General features: G+C 43.0%; 1 protein-coding gene across 11 annotated transcripts in view; it reads left to right on the top strand.

Moving 5' to 3' along the window:
* The window catches only part of CLSTN1 (calsyntenin 1), a 76,078-nt gene that overhangs the window by 21,147 nt on the left and 33,036 nt on the right, over positions 1-21,895 (top strand). For all 11 annotated transcript variants that reach the window (XM_086344369.1, XM_086344363.1, XM_086344367.1 and 8 more), the window contains exon 2: positions 15,318-15,440. In XM_086344369.1, coding sequence (XP_086200495.1) covers positions 15,318-15,440 — 123 coding nt within the window. The remainder of the gene's footprint in view (positions 1-15,317; positions 15,441-21,895) is intronic.

The following is a 21,895-nucleotide window of genomic DNA, read 5'->3' as shown; positions in this document are numbered from 1 at the left end:
TGCTTAGTTGCTCAGTCGTGTCCAACTCTTTGTGACCCTATGGACTGTAGCCCACCAGGCTCCTCTGTCCATGGGTATTCTCCAGGCAAGAATACTGGAGTGGATTGCCATGCCCTCCTCCAGGGGATCTTCCCAACCCAGGGATCGAACCCTGGTTTCCCACATTGCAGATGGATTCTTTACCATCTGAGCCACCGGGGAAGCCCTAAATAAATAACAACAAATACAAAATAAAAGTCCTCAATACAACAGCAGCAAATCAAATCCAGTGATATATGAAAAGAATTTTGCACAATGACCAAATGAGATTTATTCTACATGCACAAGGCTGTTTCATCATTTAAAAAATCAGTAACCATCATATTAGCAGGTTAAAGAAAATTCATAAATTCACATGGTCGTGTCAGTTAATGCAGCAATAGCATTTGACAGAATCCCACACCCATTCACGATAGAAAATCCAGCAAGTTAGGAATAGAGGGGAGCTCTCTCAACTGATAAAGAACATCTACAAAAAGCCTACTTAATAAACATGCTCGATGGTGAAACAAAAATTGGGATGTTGTGGAAACCATTGAAGCATTATTGTTTAAGGGTGATCAAACTACTGTTCACAATGACACATCACAGAGAGATGTACCAAGCCAAATTATTTGATACACCAAAACAGATAAGTTTGAATCCTGACTGGATATTTGACATTAATTACTGTGAATTTTTAGATGATAGTGCCATTATGGTGAGTTTCCAAAAGAGTCATTATCTTTTAGAGATATATGTTGAAGTATTGAAGGGTGGAATTAATATGATGTCTGGGATTTATTTCAGAATATTTGAAATTTGTGGTAGGAATGGGAATGTATAAATCAAACAAGACTGGCACTGTGTTGGTAATTGTAGTGGTTGAATCTTGGGACCATGGGACTCATTAGTCTGTCTTTTATATCTTATATAAAAAGATTAAATCACCTGATGGAGAACTTGTTTGGTCTCACCCATGGCAATGGCTACTGTCAAAAACCAGAAAATAGCAAGTGTCGGTGAAGATGTGGCGAAATTGGAAGCCTGTGCGCTGTTGGTGGGGACATAAAATGGTGCAGCTGCTATGGAAAACAGTATGTCACTTCCTCAGAAAATTAAAAGTAGAATTACTCTATGACCCACTTCACAGTATGTAGCCTAAAGAATTGAAAGTGGGGTCTTGAGAAGGTATGTGTACATGTTCATGACAGCACTCTTCATAGTAGCTGAAAGATAGCAGCAACCCAAGTGTCCGTTGATGGAAGAATGGATAAACAGCAGTATACACATGGGCTTCCCAGGTGTCTCAGGAGTAAAGAATTGCCTGCCATTGCAAGAAACGCAAGAGACGTGGGTTTGATCCCTGAGTTGGGAAGATCCCCTGGAGGAAGAAATGGCAGCCCACTCCAGTATTCTTGCCTGGAGAATCCCATGGACAGAGGAGCCTGGCTGGTTTCAGTCTTATGGGGTTACAAAGAGTCGGACGTGACTTAGCGTCTGAGCACATAGGCAGTATATACAGTGGAATACTATTCAGTCTTGCAAAGGGAGGGAGTTCTGACACATGCTGTAACATCAGTGAACCTTGAGGACATTATGTTAATGAAAGCAAATCAATCATAAAAGTACAGGTATCTGCTTTTCTGAGGTGCCTAGAGTAGTCATAAGAGGCAGAAGGTAAACTGATAGTTGCTGGGGGCTGGCATGAAGGAATGGAGAATCTGTTTAATGGGGACAGAATTTCAATTGTGCAGGCTGAAAAGTGTCCTGGGTTTGAATGTACTTAATGCCATTGAGTGGTACAGTTAAAACTGGTTGAGATGGTAAATGCATATTTTATAACAATTGAAAACCTTGTTTGAAATTTGAAGGGATAATTAGAAGGGCCCCTTGCTTGGAAAAGTTGGAATAGTAGAAAGTGTGATTTTGTTCCCTAAGAATTCCTTTGCAGAATGTGCTTAAAATATTTTAATCAACCATAACACAAGCTCTTCAGGGGCAGGAGGTGTTCTCTTCACCACTGTTTCCGCAGCACTTAGAAGACTACCTGTGGCTCAGTAAAGATAGATGAATGGATGGCCCATGGATGGGTGGACGATGTATGCATGTATGGGTGGATGAATGAGGAGTGGATGGGCAGTGGAAATGGATGATGGATTGATGATGGATGATGGATAGATGGACTGTGGATGGATGGAGTGTGAATGGATGGAGTGTGGATGGATGTTGGACAGTGGATAGGTTGATGATGGATGGACTGTGGAGAGATGGACAGATGAGTTGATGGATGGATGGACAATGGAAAGAAGGAAGAGAATCAGAGAGATTCTTTCTATTCCCCTTTCCCTGTATTCTCCCCAGCCGTCGTCCCTCCTTAACTCTCAGTCCAGGAGGGGAACAGCTGTCCCATCTACCATGTGCTGTGGAAGCTCAGACGCCAAACCAGTCTTGGGTCAGCCCCTTATTGTTTCTCGTCTTGTTCCTGCTGCCAGCGTCTTTAACTGGGTTCCCCAGTTGCATTCCTGCCCCTTCCTATCCCCTCATCCTGAGGCTGTTAGTCTTCCTCACCATCTCTCTCCCTTGCTTCCGTCTCTATTGCTTCCCCCTCAGCATTCTGAACTTGGGAGAAGGGCATCCATGCTCCTCCCCTTCAACTCTTGCTTACTCTGGTCTCACCTCGTGACACGCATCCCGATCCCCGACACACGGAACGACAGGCGCTGCAGGCAGGTCACCATCCGCTCCTCTTACAAGATGACACCACCTCACATGCAGGGCTGCATGCTCACAGTAGGTGAACTTGAAATGGGAATAAACACAAGCAGTGTTCCACTGTACCATTAAAAAAGATTAATTGCTTGTTTGCTCAAGGATTCATTTTACACTGAAAGGTGATTTTAGTTTAGAAATGAACTTCACCATTGATGGCGTACACACAGTTTGTAAAGTTGACTATTTTTGAACCCCTTAAATGATTTTAATGTGGAAAACCTTGGCTTTCCTTAAGGTGGTAGGTCTAAGTGGCTCTGTGGCAGCCGGGGAGGACATTTGCCCCCAGAGGAGTCTTGGCAGAGGCTAGAGACGTTTGGGGTTGTCAGAGCTGCAGAGATGCTGCCAGCATCTAGTGGATGGAGGCCAGGGATGCTGCTGAACATCCTGCGATGCACGGGATGAGCCACACCTGGAAATATCTTGTTCAGAATGACAGCCGTGCTGAGGTTGAAAACCCTCATCTAAATAATATCTAACACATACAGATTTTTCAGACACTTTATTTAACATTAAATTTATTTGGGAATTGTGATGAAGAGGCCCTTAGACCTGCCTACACAGTTTGTCTAGTGATTCTTTGAACATGTTCAGTTTTAGAAAAAAAAAGTAATTTAAAAACGTATTTTACAAAGTCAGAGGAAACCCATGTTGGATTAGCCAGAACTGTTACCAGGAATAACCTCAGCTGGAAAGGAGAGCTATTGTTTATAAATTCCATTCACTGTTACTTTGGTTGATTAAAAAGTTTCCTCTTCTGGTAAAAAGTCAGTTGTTTTTTCACTGTTGTTTCACATCTAACAGTTTCACTCTGTATAATATTCCTCTCTCTCCTTTTGCTGAGTAGAGGGGGATGAAATTACACCTGAGTCTGGGCTGCAGGGATTCCCTTTCACTGCAGGTCGTGTTCAGGGAGATGGTGACAGGAAGGTTGTCATGGGAACACCTCCTGAGCCTCATAAGCTCTGGTCCTTTTGTACTCGCTGTTACTTCTAAAGTATACCCTTTGCTTACGATTAATTTATCAACAAGTATTTGTTGGATATCCATGTGTCAGGCATAGAGTGGACCCTTCACTTACCTCACTTGTAATCCTCAACACAAGGTTGTGAAAGGTGATCTCATTCCTTACTTAGGATGCAGAACCAGATACAGAATAGTTCCAACAATCTGCCCCTAGTTACACAGGGAGTAAGAAACAGAACTCACTCAGTTCTGTCTGATCCCAAAGTCCCAGCTTCTTACTGTCTAAAGGGGGCTTCCCTGGTGGCTCAGTGGTAAAGAATCCACCTGCAATGCAGGAGACCCAGGTTTGACCGCTGGGTTGGGAAGATTCCCTAGAGAAGGAAATGGCAACCCACTCTACTGGTTGCCTGGGAAATCCCATGGTCAAAGGAGCCTTGCAGGCTATAGTCCATGGGGTTGCCAAAGAGTCAGACACAACTAAGTGACCAAACAACTGTTTAAAAAATTGAGAGAACTCAGGGGTGAAGCAGAAGAGGAATGCTCACTGTTAGGATGCAGAAATAGGTACAGAATAATTAAACAATCTGCCCCTAAATCGCAGCCCAGCCTCTCCTTACACACTCAGAGCCACATGTTCATGACTGTGTTGCTAGTCCTAGAATGAGCCATATATTTTTCTTTCTACCTTACATGTGTTTTTAAAACTTTTAATTGAAGTATAGTTAACTTACGATTTTGTGTTTTAGGTGCAAAACAAAGTGATTCGGTTACACACACACATATATTTTCAGATTCTATTGTAGGTTATTACAAGATATTGAATATAGTACCCTGTGCTATATGGTAGGTCGTTGTTGTTTATTTTATATATAGTAGTATGTACCTGTTAATCCCCAAGCTCCTGATTTAACCTCCCCTTCCCCTTTGACTTCCCTGATGGCTCAGATGGTTAAGAATGTGCCTGTAATGTAGGAGACCTGGGTTCAATCCCTGGATCGGGAAAATCCCCTGGAGAAGGGAATGGCTACCCACTCCAGTATTCTTGCCTGGAGAATTCTATGGACAGAGAAGCCTGATGGGCTACATACAGTTCATGGGGTTGCAAAGAGTTGGACATGACTGGATGACTAACACTTTCCCCTTTGGCAACCATGAGTTTGTTTTCTATGTCTGTGAGTCTGTTACTGTTTTATACATAACATTCATTTGTATAAGTCTTTTAGATTCTACACATAAGCGATGTCATATGATATTTGTCTTTGTCTGATTTACTTCACTTAATACGATAATCTCTAGGTTCATCCACGTTGCTGCAAATGGCATTATTTCTTGCCTTTTATGGCTGAGTAATATTCCATTGTGTATATGTAACACATCTTTATCCATTTACATAGCCATGGACATTTAGGTTGCTTCCATGTCTTGGCTGTTAGTGCTTCTATTGGACATTGGGGTGCATGTATCTTTTCAAATTATAGTTTTGTCAGATACATGCTGAGGGAGTGAGGTTGCTGGATCATACAGCAACTTTGCTTTGAGTTCTTAAAGGAACCTTTATATGTATCTTTATTCTGATAAAATACTCTTACTCCTGAGAAACCTGTTCTCTTGTTAGGGCTGTTCCTGGGGAAGAGGGTCTCCCCTGGTACTTCAAGTGGGAATACTCAACTTCCTAGGGTTGACCTCAGGTATTCCCAGCTCTCTCACCAGACACAGGGTAGAATGGCACCTCCCTACCCCCCGGAGCTTTCATGGGGCTGTGTGGCTGGTTCTGGCTATGAGTTAGGAGCTGCTTGTGTCCCTTCTGGGCGGAAGTTTCAGCTCCAGAGCCCTGTCCTTCCTCTTGCAGGGGGCATTGCCATGTTGGTGATGGTGGCCCCTTGGTCATCTTGGCTCCTGCTGACTGATGAAGTTCCTGGTACAACGCATAACCCCTTCACTGGAGCCACACCATCTAGAATGTAGAATGTTGACATGTTTGTGTGCTCCCAAGCTTGTAACTTGATTTCCTGAGAGCCCAACTCCTTGCAGTGTGAGCATGCATAGTAGGTGTTCAAGAAAGATGTCTTAGAGTTAACTCCCAGTCAGTGATGATGGGAAGCCAAGGGGACCTTTGATGTTAAGCTGCTTTGAAGAATCAGGGATGGTTTAATTTAAATAAGAGTTTATGACTGAGGCAGTATATTTTAATTAGGGGACTATGAATATTTCAGGATATTTAATATTTTCAATATTTTTGAGAAAAAAAGTCAGGTGGATATTTTATACTCTTATCATTTATGACACCTATCTGTGTGTATCATCTTTAACAACTCCAGGCAAGAATACTGGAGTGAGTTGCCATTTCCTTCTCTGGGGGATCTTCTCCACTCGGGGAACAAACTTGGGTCTTTTTGCAGGCCAGTTATTTACCAACTGAACTGCGAGGGAAGCCCCCATCTTTAACAAAGGGCCTGCTAACTCAGATTACATTCCCATTCCTTGGTAAGAGCTGGATTTTTTAATCAAAGCCTGTCCTGTGCCCAGCCGCTTAATCGTGTCCAACTCTTTGCAACCCAATGAACTGGAGCCCCCCAGGCTCCTCTGTCCGTGGAATTTTCCAGGCAAGAATACTAGAGTGGGTTGCCATTTTCTACTCCAGGGGCTCGTCCTGACCCAGGATCAAACCCGCCTCTCCTGAGTCTCCTGCCTTGGCAGGTGGATTCTTTACCACTGAGCTGTGTTGCCACCTAGTGGCAGTGTTCATTAATTGCAGATTTTTTTGGTGAATTGAGGTTAAACATTTAATCTGCAAACAAAACGTGTAACCTCATCTAGGATTTACGGGAGATGCCTACAGACTCTTAAAACTAAGTCACCTGTCACTATATGTTATGATGTCAGTATCTTCCTTATATGACCAAGCTAGGTGTTCTGGAGTGAGGAGGGTCATACCTCAAAACAGTGATTTCTGAAAAACAGTAGATTTCCCTTTGTAACCGAAGAAGTCAGAAGGCAATTGTTTGTGGTGCTGGGTTGATGTCAAGGCCACTGCATGCAGGCTTTGAAACCACCTTGCCTGGGTCTGTAACTTGTGTGACCTGGATAAGGGGCCATTCTTTTTAGTCCAGAGAGTTGGGATATATTGGGTATGGAAAACCCGAACGAATTTTTGGCCAACCCAGTGCTAGGGAGACATAAGTTTTATATTTCAGGTTAACCTTGGAGTTGACTGCTGTATTCTTTTCATTTTAATTTTTCAATTAGTGGCAGTTTCTAATGATTAAAATCTACCACAACCATAAAAACTTGCCATGTCCTAAAATGATAGGTATCTACCCCAGAAACACCCTACACTTAGAGGTTTGATCAGGTTTCCCAGGTAGCTTAGTGGTAAAGAACTTGCCTGCAGTGCAGGAGCCACAGGAGATGCAGGTTCGATCCCTGGGTCGGGAAGATCCCTTGGAGGAGGTTATGGGAACCCAACCCAGTATTCTTGCCTGGAGAATCCCATGGACAGAGGAGCCTGGCAGGCTACAGGCCATGGGGTTGCAAAGCGTGGGGCATGACTGAAGCAGCTGAGCACACATGCAGAGGTTTGGTCACTAGCCTTGCTATTCTGTGATTTTGGTTAATGCCGTGGCATTCAAACTTTAGCTGGCTTTTTAAAATGATCTAGAATGCAATGAAATGACTTGGGTAAAGACTCTGAATATGGTGACCCACTCCTGGACTTATGGCCAGTAGTCTAATGTCTTCATTTCTGATCTTTTTTTGGATGATGACAGAAACATCAATCACTTGTTTCCATCAATATTTTATAATGCACTTGAATGTGATGAAATATTAAAAATATCATTTATTAAATATTTAAAAGCTCATTCAGTGGACCTGGCCAAATCTCTTCATTCTACTGCCAGCTTAAGTAGCAATTTAGAAATTTGAGCTATAAAATTAGAATAGTGGGGGAAAATAAAAGAGCTGGGACTATAGCTGTTCAATTATTATTCCCCTTGAACCATTAGCCATTTTCAGCTGCAGGCCTTTCCACTTAGGGTAGCCAGAAATTCATCACAGATTTTCTGTAGTTTGCTTGGCTTGATATTTTTTACTTTCTTACCAAGCAAATCCACTTAGTTTAAGTCTCAGGAGTTTTACTGACTCACATATTGGAATAGTGTTCTTTAGTCTTACTTACTGTGCTTGTAACTTTATTAATAAAATCTTAAATGTGAAAACAAATTGGAATTGAATATTGCTTTTAGTAGTACATTATCAATAGTGAATTGAACTAATAGCCTCTGAATTTTTTTTTCCTTTTAGTATTTATTTATTTGGTTGAGTTGGGTTTTAGTTGCAGCATGTGAGATCTAGTTCCCTGACCAGGGATCGAACCCAGGCCCCCTACATTGGGAGCATGGAGTCTTAGCCACTGGACCACCAGGGAAGTGCCTAGCCTTCTGTGTTTTCAAATGAGAGATTAGTGACAGACAGCAGAGGTTTTTGGAATGCTTTCTTTAAAATGGCCTGTTTATCTGTCTTAGATCTGTAACTCTAGCCAGTGTTCTAGCCTATCTTGTAGGACGGTTTAACAAGACCTGGAGAGGATGAGGAGTTTCAGCAGTTAGGGGAAGCATTCAACCTGGTTGCAAAGTGAGGCTGTTTTCTGTGCTCTCTGGAGCCCTGTCCTCTCAAAGCGTGCATCCAACTGTGGGACCCTTGCAGAGCACCAAGCCACCTAACTCACCACTGTCCTGGGGGTTATGTCTTGTTTTTTCCTTTAACTTTTATTTTATATCGCAGTACAGCTGATTAACAATGTTGTGATAGTATCAGGTGAACAGCAAAGCCAGTCAGCCATACATATGCATGTATCCATTCCCCTCCTAAACTCTCTTCCCATCCAGGCTGCCACATACTGTTGAGCAGAGTTCCCTGTGCTGTACAGTAGGTCCTTGTTGGTTATCCATTTAAAATATAATATCGAGTACATGTCCATCCCAAACTCCCTAACTATCCCTTCCTCCCACCCTTCCCCTGGGGCATGTTTCTGGAGGAGAAGGGGAGATTGTGCCACAACCAGCTGAACGCTCTTCTTTACTAAGTCTCTTGTTCCAGGAACAGCTGTTAGGAGAGGAGGGGACGTTCTCCAGAGGCACTGTGTTTTTGGTTTTTGTGGTCTAGGTTTCCTTTCATATTATTAACAGTTCCCTTCGTAATCTAACGAGAACGTACCTGTCCAGACAGATCCCTCAATATTTTGATGGCTCTAAAATTCTTGTCTCCTTTTCCTGGAACATCCAACTGCCAGAAACAAAAAATAGACATCTTCCCAATATCTAAAACACCCAGTACTTTTTTTTTTTTTCAGTTCTCCACACTAAAACTTTCTTCTCTATGAGAAAATTTATAAACCAGGGCACTGACTGTATTTGTACCGTCCATGGGTATATTCTCACTCACTTACTAGATAGTTCCTGAGGAATGAGATCCTAAGTCCTGGGAATAAGTAGAGAAAAAGGGTCACACCCTCCTGGAATCCCTAGTTTTGTGTGTGTATGTTTACTGGAGAATTAACAACAACTCAGCCCCTTATGGTATTTCCTGAGTGCCTGATCCCATCCTGAGCATTTTACTTGGGACGGGTTAGATCACATGGGAACCTCAGAGGTGGGTGCTGTTGCTGTCCCCATTTTAAAGATGGGGAAACTGAGGCCCAGGGAAGCCAAGTAGCCTGCCCCAGGTCCTAGACTGACTGCTCGTGGTCAGGAGGAGTAGCAGAGGAAAGAAAGAGAAAGTGGGGCTGGGGGGCAGAGCAGTGGGCTCTGTCTTAATAGGAGGGGGGAATCTCTTTTATTGTGTGGTTTCTTTTTTTTTTTGGCTGCCCCAAGTCTTAGTTTTGGCACTCCAGGTCTTCGGTCTTTGTTATGGGGACTCTTTATTTCCAGCACTCAGAGTCTTTGGCGCTGGAGGAGCGAATGCTTCGACAGAGGCCTGAGGCGAGAGACCTTGTGAGGGCATCCGAGAGGTCGAAGCTGTTTTAATTATATTAAGACATCACTTGTTTTCTCCTCATTTTTTTCATGAATGCACATTGGAGTTTCCTAGAGGCTGCATGATGCATCATAATGCAGCCTCTTGGCTGTAGGAGTGGAGGTGAGAACCCAGCTGTCTTCTGCTAAGCCGGGCCGTGAAAGGATTTGCAGAATGTAAAGCATTGCCAGTCTTCCTAGTAAACTCTCTTTTAAAATATATATTTATTTTCATTAACATATTATGTTAATTCACAGTGGCTTTGTTTTTGAAAATGAATTAATAACAAATATCAGTACTAACGCTTTTCTTTGGTTTTAACTTTCAGCACTGATTATTATTGTTGTTACCGATAGACAGGCCCTCCTAAGGCAGAGTTGTTCAGGGTCCTCAGGATCTTTGGTGTAGATGGATTCTGAGAGTGCAGGCTCTGAGCCACCCCCATGATCACAGCAGTACCCCAGCTGCTGTGGGATGAGTCAGTGCAAGAGATGGGGAGGAGGCCATTACTGGACTTTTGTAATAGCTCTCAGTAGACAGCACAGGGGATAAGAAATGACTACATCTGGGTTTATTTTGTGAGTGTGGAATTTTTTTTTTAACGTGGTAAAATACCCATAGCATAAAATTTCCCGTCTTGACCATTTTTAAGTGTTGGAGTCAGTGGTATTGGGTTCATTCATTCATACTGTTGTGCAGTCAACCGCTGGAACTCTTTTCGTCTTGCAAAACCAAAACCCTCTATACCCTTTAGCCAACTCCCTGTGGGTCTGGGTTTGCTTTGAAAGTGAAGGCAGGGAACTTGCTGTTGGTTTGGGTGCAGCCTGTATAAAATGTCGGGTGGAAGCGTCATTAAGGAGAGAGCAGGTCGCTCATCTTGCCCCTCGCAGACACAGGCCTGCGCCTTTGGAATTTCACATGTGAGCACTCTGCTTCTTCAATAGGTCACATGGGAGTTAGTGCAGGTGGGGCTCAGGTGCTTCTGATCCTCACTGTCTCCCCTTGTCCCATCATCATTAAAGCAAAGAAAAGTAGGACCACATCACGGTCACACAGCATGAAAGACAGTTAAACATTTAAATTTAGTTTCAGTCGCTTCTGGTTGACTGCCCAAAGAGAATCTGGGTAGTTCATTCAAGAAATAGGCCCCAACTATATGGAAATAAAGTTTTATAACCAGTGACTCTTAAAGGAAATCAACCCTGAATATTCACTGGAAGGACTGATGCTGAAGCTGAAGCTCCAGTACTTTGGCCCACTTGATGTGAAGAGCCGACTCATTAGAAAAGACCCTGATGCTGGGAAAGATTGAAGGCGGGAGGAGAAGGGGATGACAGAGGATGAGATGGTTGGATGGTATCACTGACTCAGTTCAGTTTAGTCTCTCAGTCATGTCCGATTCATTGCGACCCCATATACTGCAGCACTCCAGGCTTCAGTATCCATCACTACCTCCCAGAGCTTGCTCAAACTCATTTCTATTGGGTCAGTGATGCTATCCAACCATCTCATTCTCTGTCGTCCCCTTCTCTTCCCGCCTTCAATCTTTCCCAGCATCAGGGCCTTTTCCAATGAGTCAGCTCTTTGCATGAGGTTGCCAGAGTATTGGAGTTTGAGCTTCAGCATCAGTCCTTCCAATGAATATTCAGAACTAATTTCTTTTAGGATTGACTGATTTGATATCCTTGCAGTCCAAGGGACTCTCAAGAGTCTTCTCCAACACCATGGTTCAAAAGCATAAATTCTTCAACACTTAGCTTTCTTTGTAGTCCCAACTCTCACATTCATACATGACTACTGGAAAAACCATAGCTTTGACTAGACGGACCTTTGTTGGCAAAGTAATTAATGTCTCTGCTTTTTAATATACTGTCTAGGTTGGTCATAGCTTTTCTTCCAGGAGCAAGCATCTTTTAATTTTGTGGCTGCAGTCACCATCTGCAGTGATTTTGGAGCCCCCCCCAAAAATAAAGTCTCTGTTTCCATTGTTTCCCCATCACTGACTCAATGGACATGAATTTGAGATAGTGAAGAACAGGGAAGCCTGGTGGGCTGCAGTCCACGGGGTGGCAAAGAGTCAGACATGACTTAGTGGCTGAACAACAACAACATTCCGTTTAATCAGATTAGCTTCATGAGTCATTCCATGGTTAATCTATATCCTGAGGTTATAATGTGAATACTCAGAAGGTGAAAATAAGAAAATGGAAAGGTTCCAACTGTGAAAGGAGCTCAAAATAGGCTGGTGGAGAGAGGAACCCAGGGAGGGGCTTGGTGGCCTCAACCAGAGGAAAGTCTCAGCACGGACCCTCTGGGGGCCACAGCTGGGGAAAAACGAAATGGACAGAAACCACAAATTCATTTTCTCAGATCAGCAGGCTGTCAGAGCAGATGTTCTTACCCTAAACACGAAAGGAGCAGTTCAGTTCAGTTCAGTCGCTCAGTCGTGTCCGACTCTTTGCAACCCCATGAATTGCAGCACGCCAGGCCTCCCTGTCCATCACCAACTCCTGGAGTTCACCCAGACTCACGTCCATCAAGTCAGTGATGCCATCCAGCCATCTCATCCTCTGGCGTCCCCTTCTACTCCTGCCCTCAATCCCTCCCAGCGTCAGAGTCTTTTCCAATGAGTCAACTCTTCACATGAGGTGGCCAAAGAACTGGAGTTTCAGCTTTAGCATCATTGCTTCCAAAGAAATCCCAGGGCTGATCTCCTTCAGAACGGACTGGTTGGATCTCCTTGCAGTCCAAGGGACTCTCAAGAGTCTTCGCCAACACCACAGTTCAAAAGCATCAATTCTTCGGCGCTCAGCCCTCTTCACAGTCCAACTCTCACATCCATACATGACCACAGGAAAAACCATAGCCTTGACTAGACAGACCTTTGTTGGCAAAGTAATGTCTCTGCTTCTCAATATGCTATCTAGGTTGGTCATAACTTTCCTTCCAAGGAGTAAGCATCTTTTAATTTCATGGCTGCAGTCACCATCTGCAGTGATTTTGGAGCCCAAAAAAATAAATTCTGACCCTGTTTCCACTGTTTCCCCATCTATTTCCCATGAAGTGATGGGACCGGATGCCATGATCTTTGTTTTCTGAATGTTGAGCTTTAAGCCAACTTTTTCACTCTCCACTTTCACTTTCATCAAGAGGCTTTTTAGTTCCTCTTCACTTTCTGCCATAAGGGTGGTGTCATCTGCATATCTGAGGTTATTGATATTTCTCCCGGCAATCTTGATTCCAACTTGTGTTTCTTCCAGTCCAGCATTTCTCATGATGTACTCTGCATATAAGTTAAATAAACAGGGTGACAATATACAGTCTTGACGTACTCCTTTTCCTGTTTGGAACCAGTCTGTTGTTCCATGTCCAGTTCTAACTGTTGCTTCCTGACCTGCATATAGGTTTCTCAAGAGGCAGGTCAGGTGGTCTGGTATTCCCATCTCTTTCAGAATTTTCCACAGTTTATTGTGATGCATATAGTCAAAGGCTTTGACATAGTCAATAAAGCAGAAATAGATGTTTTTCTGGAATTCTTTTCCTTTTTTGATGATCCAGCAGATGTTGGCAATTTGATCTCTGGTTCCTCTGCCTTTTCTAAAACCAGCTTGAACATCAGGAAGTTCACGGTTCACATATTGCTGAAGCCTGGCTTGGAGAATTTTGAGCATTACTTTACTAGAGTGTGAGATGAGTGCAATTGTGTGGAAAGGAGCAGTGCTAGTACCCAACTGAGAAGGAAAAACATCACTTCTCCAGTTGTCCACCCCAGCCCTGTGGTTTGTTGGGGATGGGGGTCCAGGCTTCACAAAAGAGGAAATTGAGGACTTCCCTGGTGGTGCAGTGGATGAGAATCCACCTACCAGTGCAGGGGACATGGGTTTGATCCTTGGTCTAGGAAGATTCCACATGCCTCGGAGCAACTAAACTCGTGTGCCACAACTACTGAGCCCCTGTGCTGCAAGTACTGAAGCCCTTGTGCCTAGATCCTGTTCTCTGCAACAAGAGAAGCCACTGCAGTAAGTTCAAGTGCCGTAACTAGAGAAAGTCCACATGGAGCAATGAAGACCCAGGGCAACCAAAAGTAAATATTTTAAAAAGGAAATTGAGATCAGGAAATCAGTTTCATGTTCCAGATCACACAGCACATTATAGAGGGGCTCTGGAGTTTGGGTCCAGGCTGTCCTGATCCCAGAGCAGATTATCATTATTTTTTTAAAGGAGGTTTTTCCTGATCACTGTTTTCAGTCAGATTTTTTAGGAATTTTGCGTATCATTTTCTTTTAATTCATTATATTTGTAATTTTATATTTATAAATCTTGTTTCACCCATTTGTTTTACATTTCTTTTTGTAATGCTAATTTTAAATAATACTGTTATTATCATAAAGAAATAACATTTTAAAAATTGAAGTATAGTTGATTTACAATATTATGTTAGTTTCAGGTGTAAGATAGAGTGATTCAGTGTATTTATAGATTGCTTTCCGTTTAAAGTTATTTTCGAATAATGGCTGTATTTCTCTGTGCTATACAGTCTACCTTTGTTACATATTTTTATATGTAACGGTTTGTATCTCTTTAAAAAAAAAAGGTTTTTTTTGAGGTATAGTTGATTTATAATGCGTTTCTGATATACAGCAAAGTGATTCTGTCTTTAAAAATATATGTATATATTTAAGAATATACTCTTAAATGTGGGCTTCCCTGGTGGCTCAGATGGTAAAGAATCTGCCTGACTTAGCACGCATGCAGTTTGGGAGACCCGAGTTTAATCCCTAGGTCGGGAAGATCCCCTTGGAGGAGGGAATGGCTACCCATCCCAGTATTCTTGTCTGAAGAATTCCATGGACAGAGGATCCTGGTGGGCTGCAGTCTGTGGGGTCTTATATATATATTCTCTCTCTCTCTCATACACACATGTACATTATCTTTATCTTTATATCGTTATCATATCTGTATATTCTTTTTCATATTCTTTTCCATCACTGACTCAGTGGACAGGAATTTGAGCAAGTTCCAGGAGATAGTGAAGGACAGGGAAGCTTGGTGGGCTATAGTTTGTGGGGTTGCATGACTTAGCAAATGAACAACAAACCCATGGTTTATTGCAAGATTTTGAGTACAGTTCCGTGTGCTATACAGTAGGGCCTTGTTGTTCAGTTTGTATCTTTTAATCCAAGAGATAACATATTTTTATTTGTAACTCTTCTAGGATCGGCTGAAAACAGAGGTGGTATGAGTTAGTCTGTGAAACTGTCCATGTAACCATCAATCTTTTTTCTTTCTTTCAGTTTCTAGAGCAGTTCATTTCTTATTTTTGGTTGCTTCGGGGGTTGGCCTCAGATAATTTCTGCATTTCTTTAGGAGTTCATCCCACTTGGGTCTTGTTACCAGACTTGGCCACAAAAAATAGCAGCGTGGCCTTTCAGACTCATGAGGGTTTTATTGTTAATGATATGGATGTATGTTTTCAAAAGCGGTGGTGTTGAAAATAACAGTTCTAACCTGGCCTATGTCCTTTCTCCTCCTTCTCTTTTTAAACACAGTCAACAAGCACAAGCCGTGGCTGGAGCCCACATATCATGGCTTAGTTACGGAGAGCGACAGCACCGTGCTCCTCGACCCCCCACTCATCGCCCTGGACAAAGATGCTCCTTTGCGCTTTGCAGGTACCAACCTGTCTTTGTTTACTCCCTGTCGTGAGTCTGGGAAGCATTTCACGTGTCTCATTTGGGTTGTTTCTGAGCCTTTCTGAGAATGTCTTGATAGCTAAGGGTTGTGTGTGGCCCCCACGTACCACAGGGGTACCTGACTGCCCTTGCAAAGCCTGTACTTTTTGAAAGGCAAAACATTTAATTGCATCACTGTGTTCTTTGTCTTGATGTAACCAGCAAGAGAGCATCCAGACCAGTGCATCTCAAGCTTTTGTGTCTGTGCAGAGCACGGGATCGTGCTTAAAATGCAGGCTTGGATACAGTGGTTCTGGGGGCACCTGCAACCTTGCCTTTCTAACCTGTGTCCTGGTGCTCCTGGTCTCTGAGCAGTGAGAATCTGGAGCAGTGGTCCCTAAGCCTTTTGCACCAGGGACCAGGTTCCATGGAAGACAATTTTTCCATGGACTGTAGCAGGAGGTAAGGGATGGTTTGGGGATGATTCAAGCGCATTAGATTTATAGAACACTTTTATTATTACATCAGCTCCACCTCAGATCTTCAGGCTTCAGATTCCAGAAGTTGGGGGCCCCTGATATAAGTGATTACAGCTCATGATTTTCCCTGTACTACCTAGGTTTCAGTTACCTGAAGAGACTTAGTTGGGAATATTGAGCAGTCTTTTAGACTGATTTCATTTGGCTTAGATGTTACTTTGAGTAAATCTTTAGCATGAGTTACTTTATAAGATTGTAAGCTCAGTGTTCACTGGGACAGATCGAGGGTTGCTCTGAAGATCTGCTGTCTCAGTGGCTTCCAACAGCACTTTGCAGATCAGAACTGTTCTTGCTTTACGTCAAGGCTGGGGTCACGTCCTTAATAGGCAGAGGAACAGGCTGCTTCTCCCTTTCTTTGCCTCAGAGTCAAAAGGGACGTTGTGAAGTTAATTTTTAAAGAGTGGTTTTTGCCTGATGTTTTTCCAGAACAAAATGTGTTTGTTCTGTTTGCCTCAAAACAAATGAGAAAAATTCAGTTAGCTCATATAGATCATTCCATACATTGAATTTACTATGGTAAATGGGAGACATGAATGCAAGGATGTCTCTGAAGAGCTATTTAAAGACTGAATTTCTCTTCTTTCTGTTCAAGTGCCACATCCCATTTCCAGGGGAGTAACCTGAGAAGCAGCTTGTGCTATTGAGTCAGTGGTAGAGACAGATCTTCTTGATTAGTTTTACTCGTTTATTGGTTTTTAGAGAGAAATCCAATTAGATGCGTGGTAGAGGAAGTGCTCTGTGCTAGGAAGACACACACAGTCTCTGTTTGGTAGCCAAGGTGATTTTTTTTTTGGTTGTTCCCCCCTCCCCTGATTTAAAAATCATTTTTAGCATTGCCTATGGTTTCCTCTGGGCATCACTAAATTTTTGAGTATTTGCATAGATATATTTACACACACTTTGCATGCAACACCTTTGTTTATTATATACAGTTCCTCCTTGCAGGTGTGACGTTTCGGGGTCTTGTCAGTAACCTTACTAGGGTCATCTAGCTTATGTTCCTGAGGGTACTTGCATCTCCCTGACATCTAATTGATTTTGATTAGCAATTGCAGTCAGGAGTTCTGGCATCTACTCCCCCAGGCCTCTCTTTACAAATTCTCAGCTGTACCCAGTCCTGTTGTTGGTGGATCTCTGTCCCGTTATATCACTCATGATTCATAACCCTTATAAAGCATTCAGTGTCCTGGGCACTGCTGTAAGTACTGTACAAATATGCACTTGTGTTTAATTCTCAACAGCCTTTTGAGGTAAGTATACTTCTTGTCACCCCTTTTTAAAGAGAGGAAGCTGAAGCACAGAGCTGCTAACTTACCAGCTCTGGGTCACACAGCTTAGATGTGTCAGAGGCCAGATTCCAAGTCAGGCAGGATGGCTCTTAACTGTGATGCTGTGTTAGGCAGCACAGAAGGTTACAGAGGATGGGAAGTAGGAAATGAAATGTACATTGAGTACTAACCTTGAAGTCATTTTGCGTGTCACTTTTTTCTTTCTTGTTGAATTTAATTTTATTGTGTAATTTATTAAAACTTAATGTATTAAGCAACACCTAGAAAACCTACAAAAATAAGTGTTTTGTGGTGTATGTAGGAATAATACAGAAAATATTGCTTTTAGTTTGGTGAAGAAAATCAATTTTGTATAGTTTGAAAATGAAAGTCCCTCAGTTGTGTCCGACTCTTTGTGACCCCATGGTCTATACAGTCCATGGGATTCTCCAGGCCAGAATACTGGAGTGGGTAGCCTTTCCTTTCTCCAGGGGATATAGTTTATTTCATCCTGAATAAAATGTGAGTTTTGTTTTAAGTTCAGATACATTATTTTTGGTGGATACAAAATAGATTCTTATGGTAAATTCTGTTTTCAAAAATATTTATTACCTTCACAATTGAAGATAGTTTCATTTTTCTTTATTATTTTTTGGTTTTGATATATGGGTTTACTACTGGGGAAATAAAAACACCATTTTAATTGTGAAATTATTAAATGTAAGATTTATCTAACTTTTTAGATATTACATGCTGTGTGGCCCCTGATATAAGTTGTTAGTGTTTGTGTAATTGTTTCTGGCTAAAATATAAATGAGTATTGCAAAAAAAAAATCCTTGATATATAGTCTTGAATGAAATAGTACTTACAAGGTTTTATGTTTTTAGAGATTCTCAGGTATTTTTTATTAATGTGCCAAAGTTATATATTGAGATTTTAAACAACTATATGGAGAAGCAGCGTAGAGCCTAGTATAGTGGTAACTTGATTACATTTGCCATAGTGGACAGAAAAAATAAATATTTTCCTTCTGGAGATTTTCAGAGGGGAGCACAGTTGGTCTTATAGTCTTTTTAAAAAAAATACAGTTCATATACCATAATGTATACAGTTCACTGGTTTTTAGTGTTTTCATAAGATTGTTCTACCATCAGCCACTGTCTAATTCTACAATGGTGAAAGTGAAGTCGCTCAGTCGTGTCCGACTCTTTGTGACCCCATGGACTGTAGCCTATCAGGCTCCTCCGTCCATGGGATCTTCCAGGCAAGAGTGCTGGAGTGGATTGCCATTTCCTTCTCCAGGGGATCTTCCCGACCCAGGAATTGAACCCAGGTCTCCCGCATTGCAGGCAGACGCTTTACCGTCTGAGCCACCAGGGAAGCCCTACAGCATTTCATCACCCCAGAAAGAAACCCTTGCCTCTGTTAGCAGTCACTCCCCTTGGCAGCCACTAGTCTACTGCGTGTCTTTGGATTTGCCTGTATTCTGGATATTTCACACAAGAACAACACACGGCTTTTTGTGACTCGCACCTTTCACTTAGCACGATGATCTGGAGGTTCACCACGTTGTGGCATGTCCCTTGTTCCTTCTTATTGCCAAATAATATTTCGGTATATGGATGGACCACGTTTTGTTTACTCATCCATCGGTAATGGGCATCAGAGTCGTTTGTACTTTGTGGCCACTGTGAGTAGTGATTCCGTGAACATCTGTGTACAAGTCTCTGTGTGGATGTTCAGTGCTCTCGATTATACACCCAGGGGTGGAACTGGTGCTCATCTACTCTTCCTGAAGCATAGTCCTCTTCCTACCGAAGTGAGTAGCTGCACAGTCCTGGGAAGGGACCTCCTCTCTCCCTCTCTCTTCTGTTACCATGGTACCCATCCAACTCCCATCCAGCTGCTACGCAGAGCACTGCCCCCACCGGGCTGTAGCAGACAGGTACATAAGGAACACAAATCCTGGAGCCTAGTGCTTCAATCCTGGCTGTGAGGCTCATTGGCTGTGTGGCTCTGGGCAAATTACTTAACATCTCTGAGCCTCATTCTCATCATTTGTAACATGAAGATAATATCATATACCTTATAGGGTTTGGAAAATATTAGCTTATTTATTTATAAATAGGAAGAGCTTAAAACAATGCCTGGTATGTAGTAAGTGCTATTTTCATTGTTCACTGCTGCTGTTAGGAATCTTTAAAAAAAATTTTTTTCATATAACATTACATGAGAACTGTCTTCCATCTTCCTCTAGTAGTCTTAGTAGTATTCCATTTTCTCACTGAGTTTCTTAAATGTTTTTTGGGTAAAGCAGAGGACGGGTCTGGAGCCTTATTTTGAGCTTTGGTTGCAGTTGGTGGTGACGTTAAGTTTACTTTAGCATCACGGTGGTGGTGGCAGCAGCCACTGCTGACATTGACTGAGCTCTCTTCTGTGTAGCGTGGGGTGTTCTCCGGCTCTGCATGGTTCCTTTGATTCCTTCCAGCAGTCTCAGTGGTAGAGACTGTCATGCCCCCATTTTCTAGATGAGGAAACAGAGGCTCAGAGCACATCTGTCAGCAGCATGACTGCCAGGTTCTCCATTTAATCCCCGGTCCCTTAACAAGCCCCCGGGACTAGTTGGTGTTTGGGTTTTTGTTTTGATTTGTTTAATTTTTAATTTTTGGTCATGCTTCACAGCATGCGGGATCTCAGTTCCCTGACCAGGGATAGAACCCGTGCCTCCTGCAGTGGAAGCGCAGAGTCTTAATCACTGGACCACCAGAGAAGTCCCTGGGACTAGTCAGTGATCCATAAATTCTGGTAGAAGGACCGAAAGAGTTTGCCTGAGATCACTCAGCCCACAAACGACAGCTCAGCCTTTGAACCAGGCAGCCTGACCCCAGTGTGATTCTTAGCTTCACCAGGTCGGCTCTCACGACACTGTACGACACGGTACACATTCTGGTCCACGGTCTTAATCCCGTAATAGGGCCTGTGTGTGGGTAGCCACTGGAGATGACTTGTCTAAACTCCTAAATAAACACCCGTGAAATGTGGGAAGCCTGGTCACCGAAGTGTGTTGTAATTTGTCACTCATCAGACGATCATGTGAAATGCACAGGGTTTGGCCCGGGGTAAGACTAGGTAAATAAAGTCTTGGTATTGGTCAAGCATTTTAGAAAATGAAAACCACACCATTCAGTTCAGCCCCTTTTCTTTAATCTGCTAAAAGCCCGAGTAGAGGTGGGGATAAAACATGTGGTGTGCATTGTATGTATTTAACGGGCAGTTACAGGCTGGAGCCACTTTATCAGCCACATTGTTGCTGTTTTTACGGTGACACCTTTGACCCCAGTGAGTTGCCTGTATTGGGAGCTGAACACTCTGCGTGCATGCATAGTCGTATCCAACTCTCTGTGGTCCCATAGACTGTAGCCCACCAGGCTCCTCTGTCCGTGGGATTTCCCAGGTAAGAATACTGAAGTGGGTTGCCATTTCCTCCTCCAGAGATCTTCCTGATGCAGAGATCCAACCTGAACTTTTTGCATCTCCTACATTGACCAGTGGATTCTTTACACCCTGCCACCTAGGAAGCCCTGCATCCACCCCCAACCCCTACCTTTTTTGAAGCTCTTTCCTTTCATATGTGGTTATAGAAGCATTCTTTTTCCTGCCTTCCTAATCTGAGTACAGATATTTTACAAGATTAAACAATTATGATATGAATGGAGTCCACAAGAAACTTCAGGACAAGAACAGGAGCTGTACTTTTGTTGACATTTAATTAGAACTGGCTCATATCTGTGCTGCTCTTCTCCATATTCTGTGTAATTCTCGTGACTCACATGCCCTGAGGGTGGCCCACGGGCGTCACCACCACACACCTCCGCACAGTTTTGCTTTGTCAGCATGTGCAGCTGGGCTGGGACTGTGTTTGCAGCCATGAGTTGGATATGTTAGGTTAAGTCACATGAAAATGCCATTTTTGTCTGAAAATGTCAAAATACGTGAAAAATCGGAATGTCAGAAATCTTGTGTAACTCAGCCTAGTGCAAGGCAGTAATCGGTCAAGTAGCAGTTTTAAATAAACAAGGAATGGTTTGAGATCAATAATCATTAAATATTAGGTAGCTTTGCTAGGCCTCCCAGAAATTACAAAAAAGCATTTCTCAGAACACTGGTCTTCTAGGGGGGAAGGTGAGACCAGCATTGTCCGAGAGTTAAGCATGGGTGCCTGGACATCTGTAGGTCATTGTCAAGTGAGAGAGGCAGCACTGGGTAGACTGGAGTTCATGAAAAGATAAGGACGTGATTTCTAAAGGCAGACTCGAGCTCCTGCCAAGGATGGGAAGGATGTACATGGTTGGGCAGTAACGGGCAGTGGGGAGGATGGAACAGAGGTGGGAGCTGGCAGGGGTCCCAAAGAGGTGGGTGAAGAGTCAGCCCGTTTGGTGTGTCGGAGGAGCAGAGGGTTGGAAATGAGCCCAGAGCTGCATGGTTTCTGTTGCCAGGCTGAGTTAGACAGGATGTCACCTCGCCCGTGGTTTCTAGTACTGCATCCAGACAGTCCTGGGGCGCATCCGTCAGGTTCCCCTGTCTGCTCTTGCCCAGTTGAATCTGTACTTGTAAGAGCACAGCTTAGAAATTTATAACCAGCCGGTG

Source organism: Bos grunniens, chromosome 16 (assembly GCF_055505025.1).
Source record: "Bos grunniens cultivar Pamir isolate PY7600 chromosome 16, Bosgru_T2T1.0, whole genome shotgun sequence".
NCBI classification, from domain to species: Eukaryota; Metazoa; Chordata; class Mammalia; order Artiodactyla; family Bovidae; genus Bos; species Bos grunniens.
The sequence above is the reverse complement of the archived record's forward strand: the minus strand, read 5'-3'. Positions and strand labels throughout refer to the sequence as shown.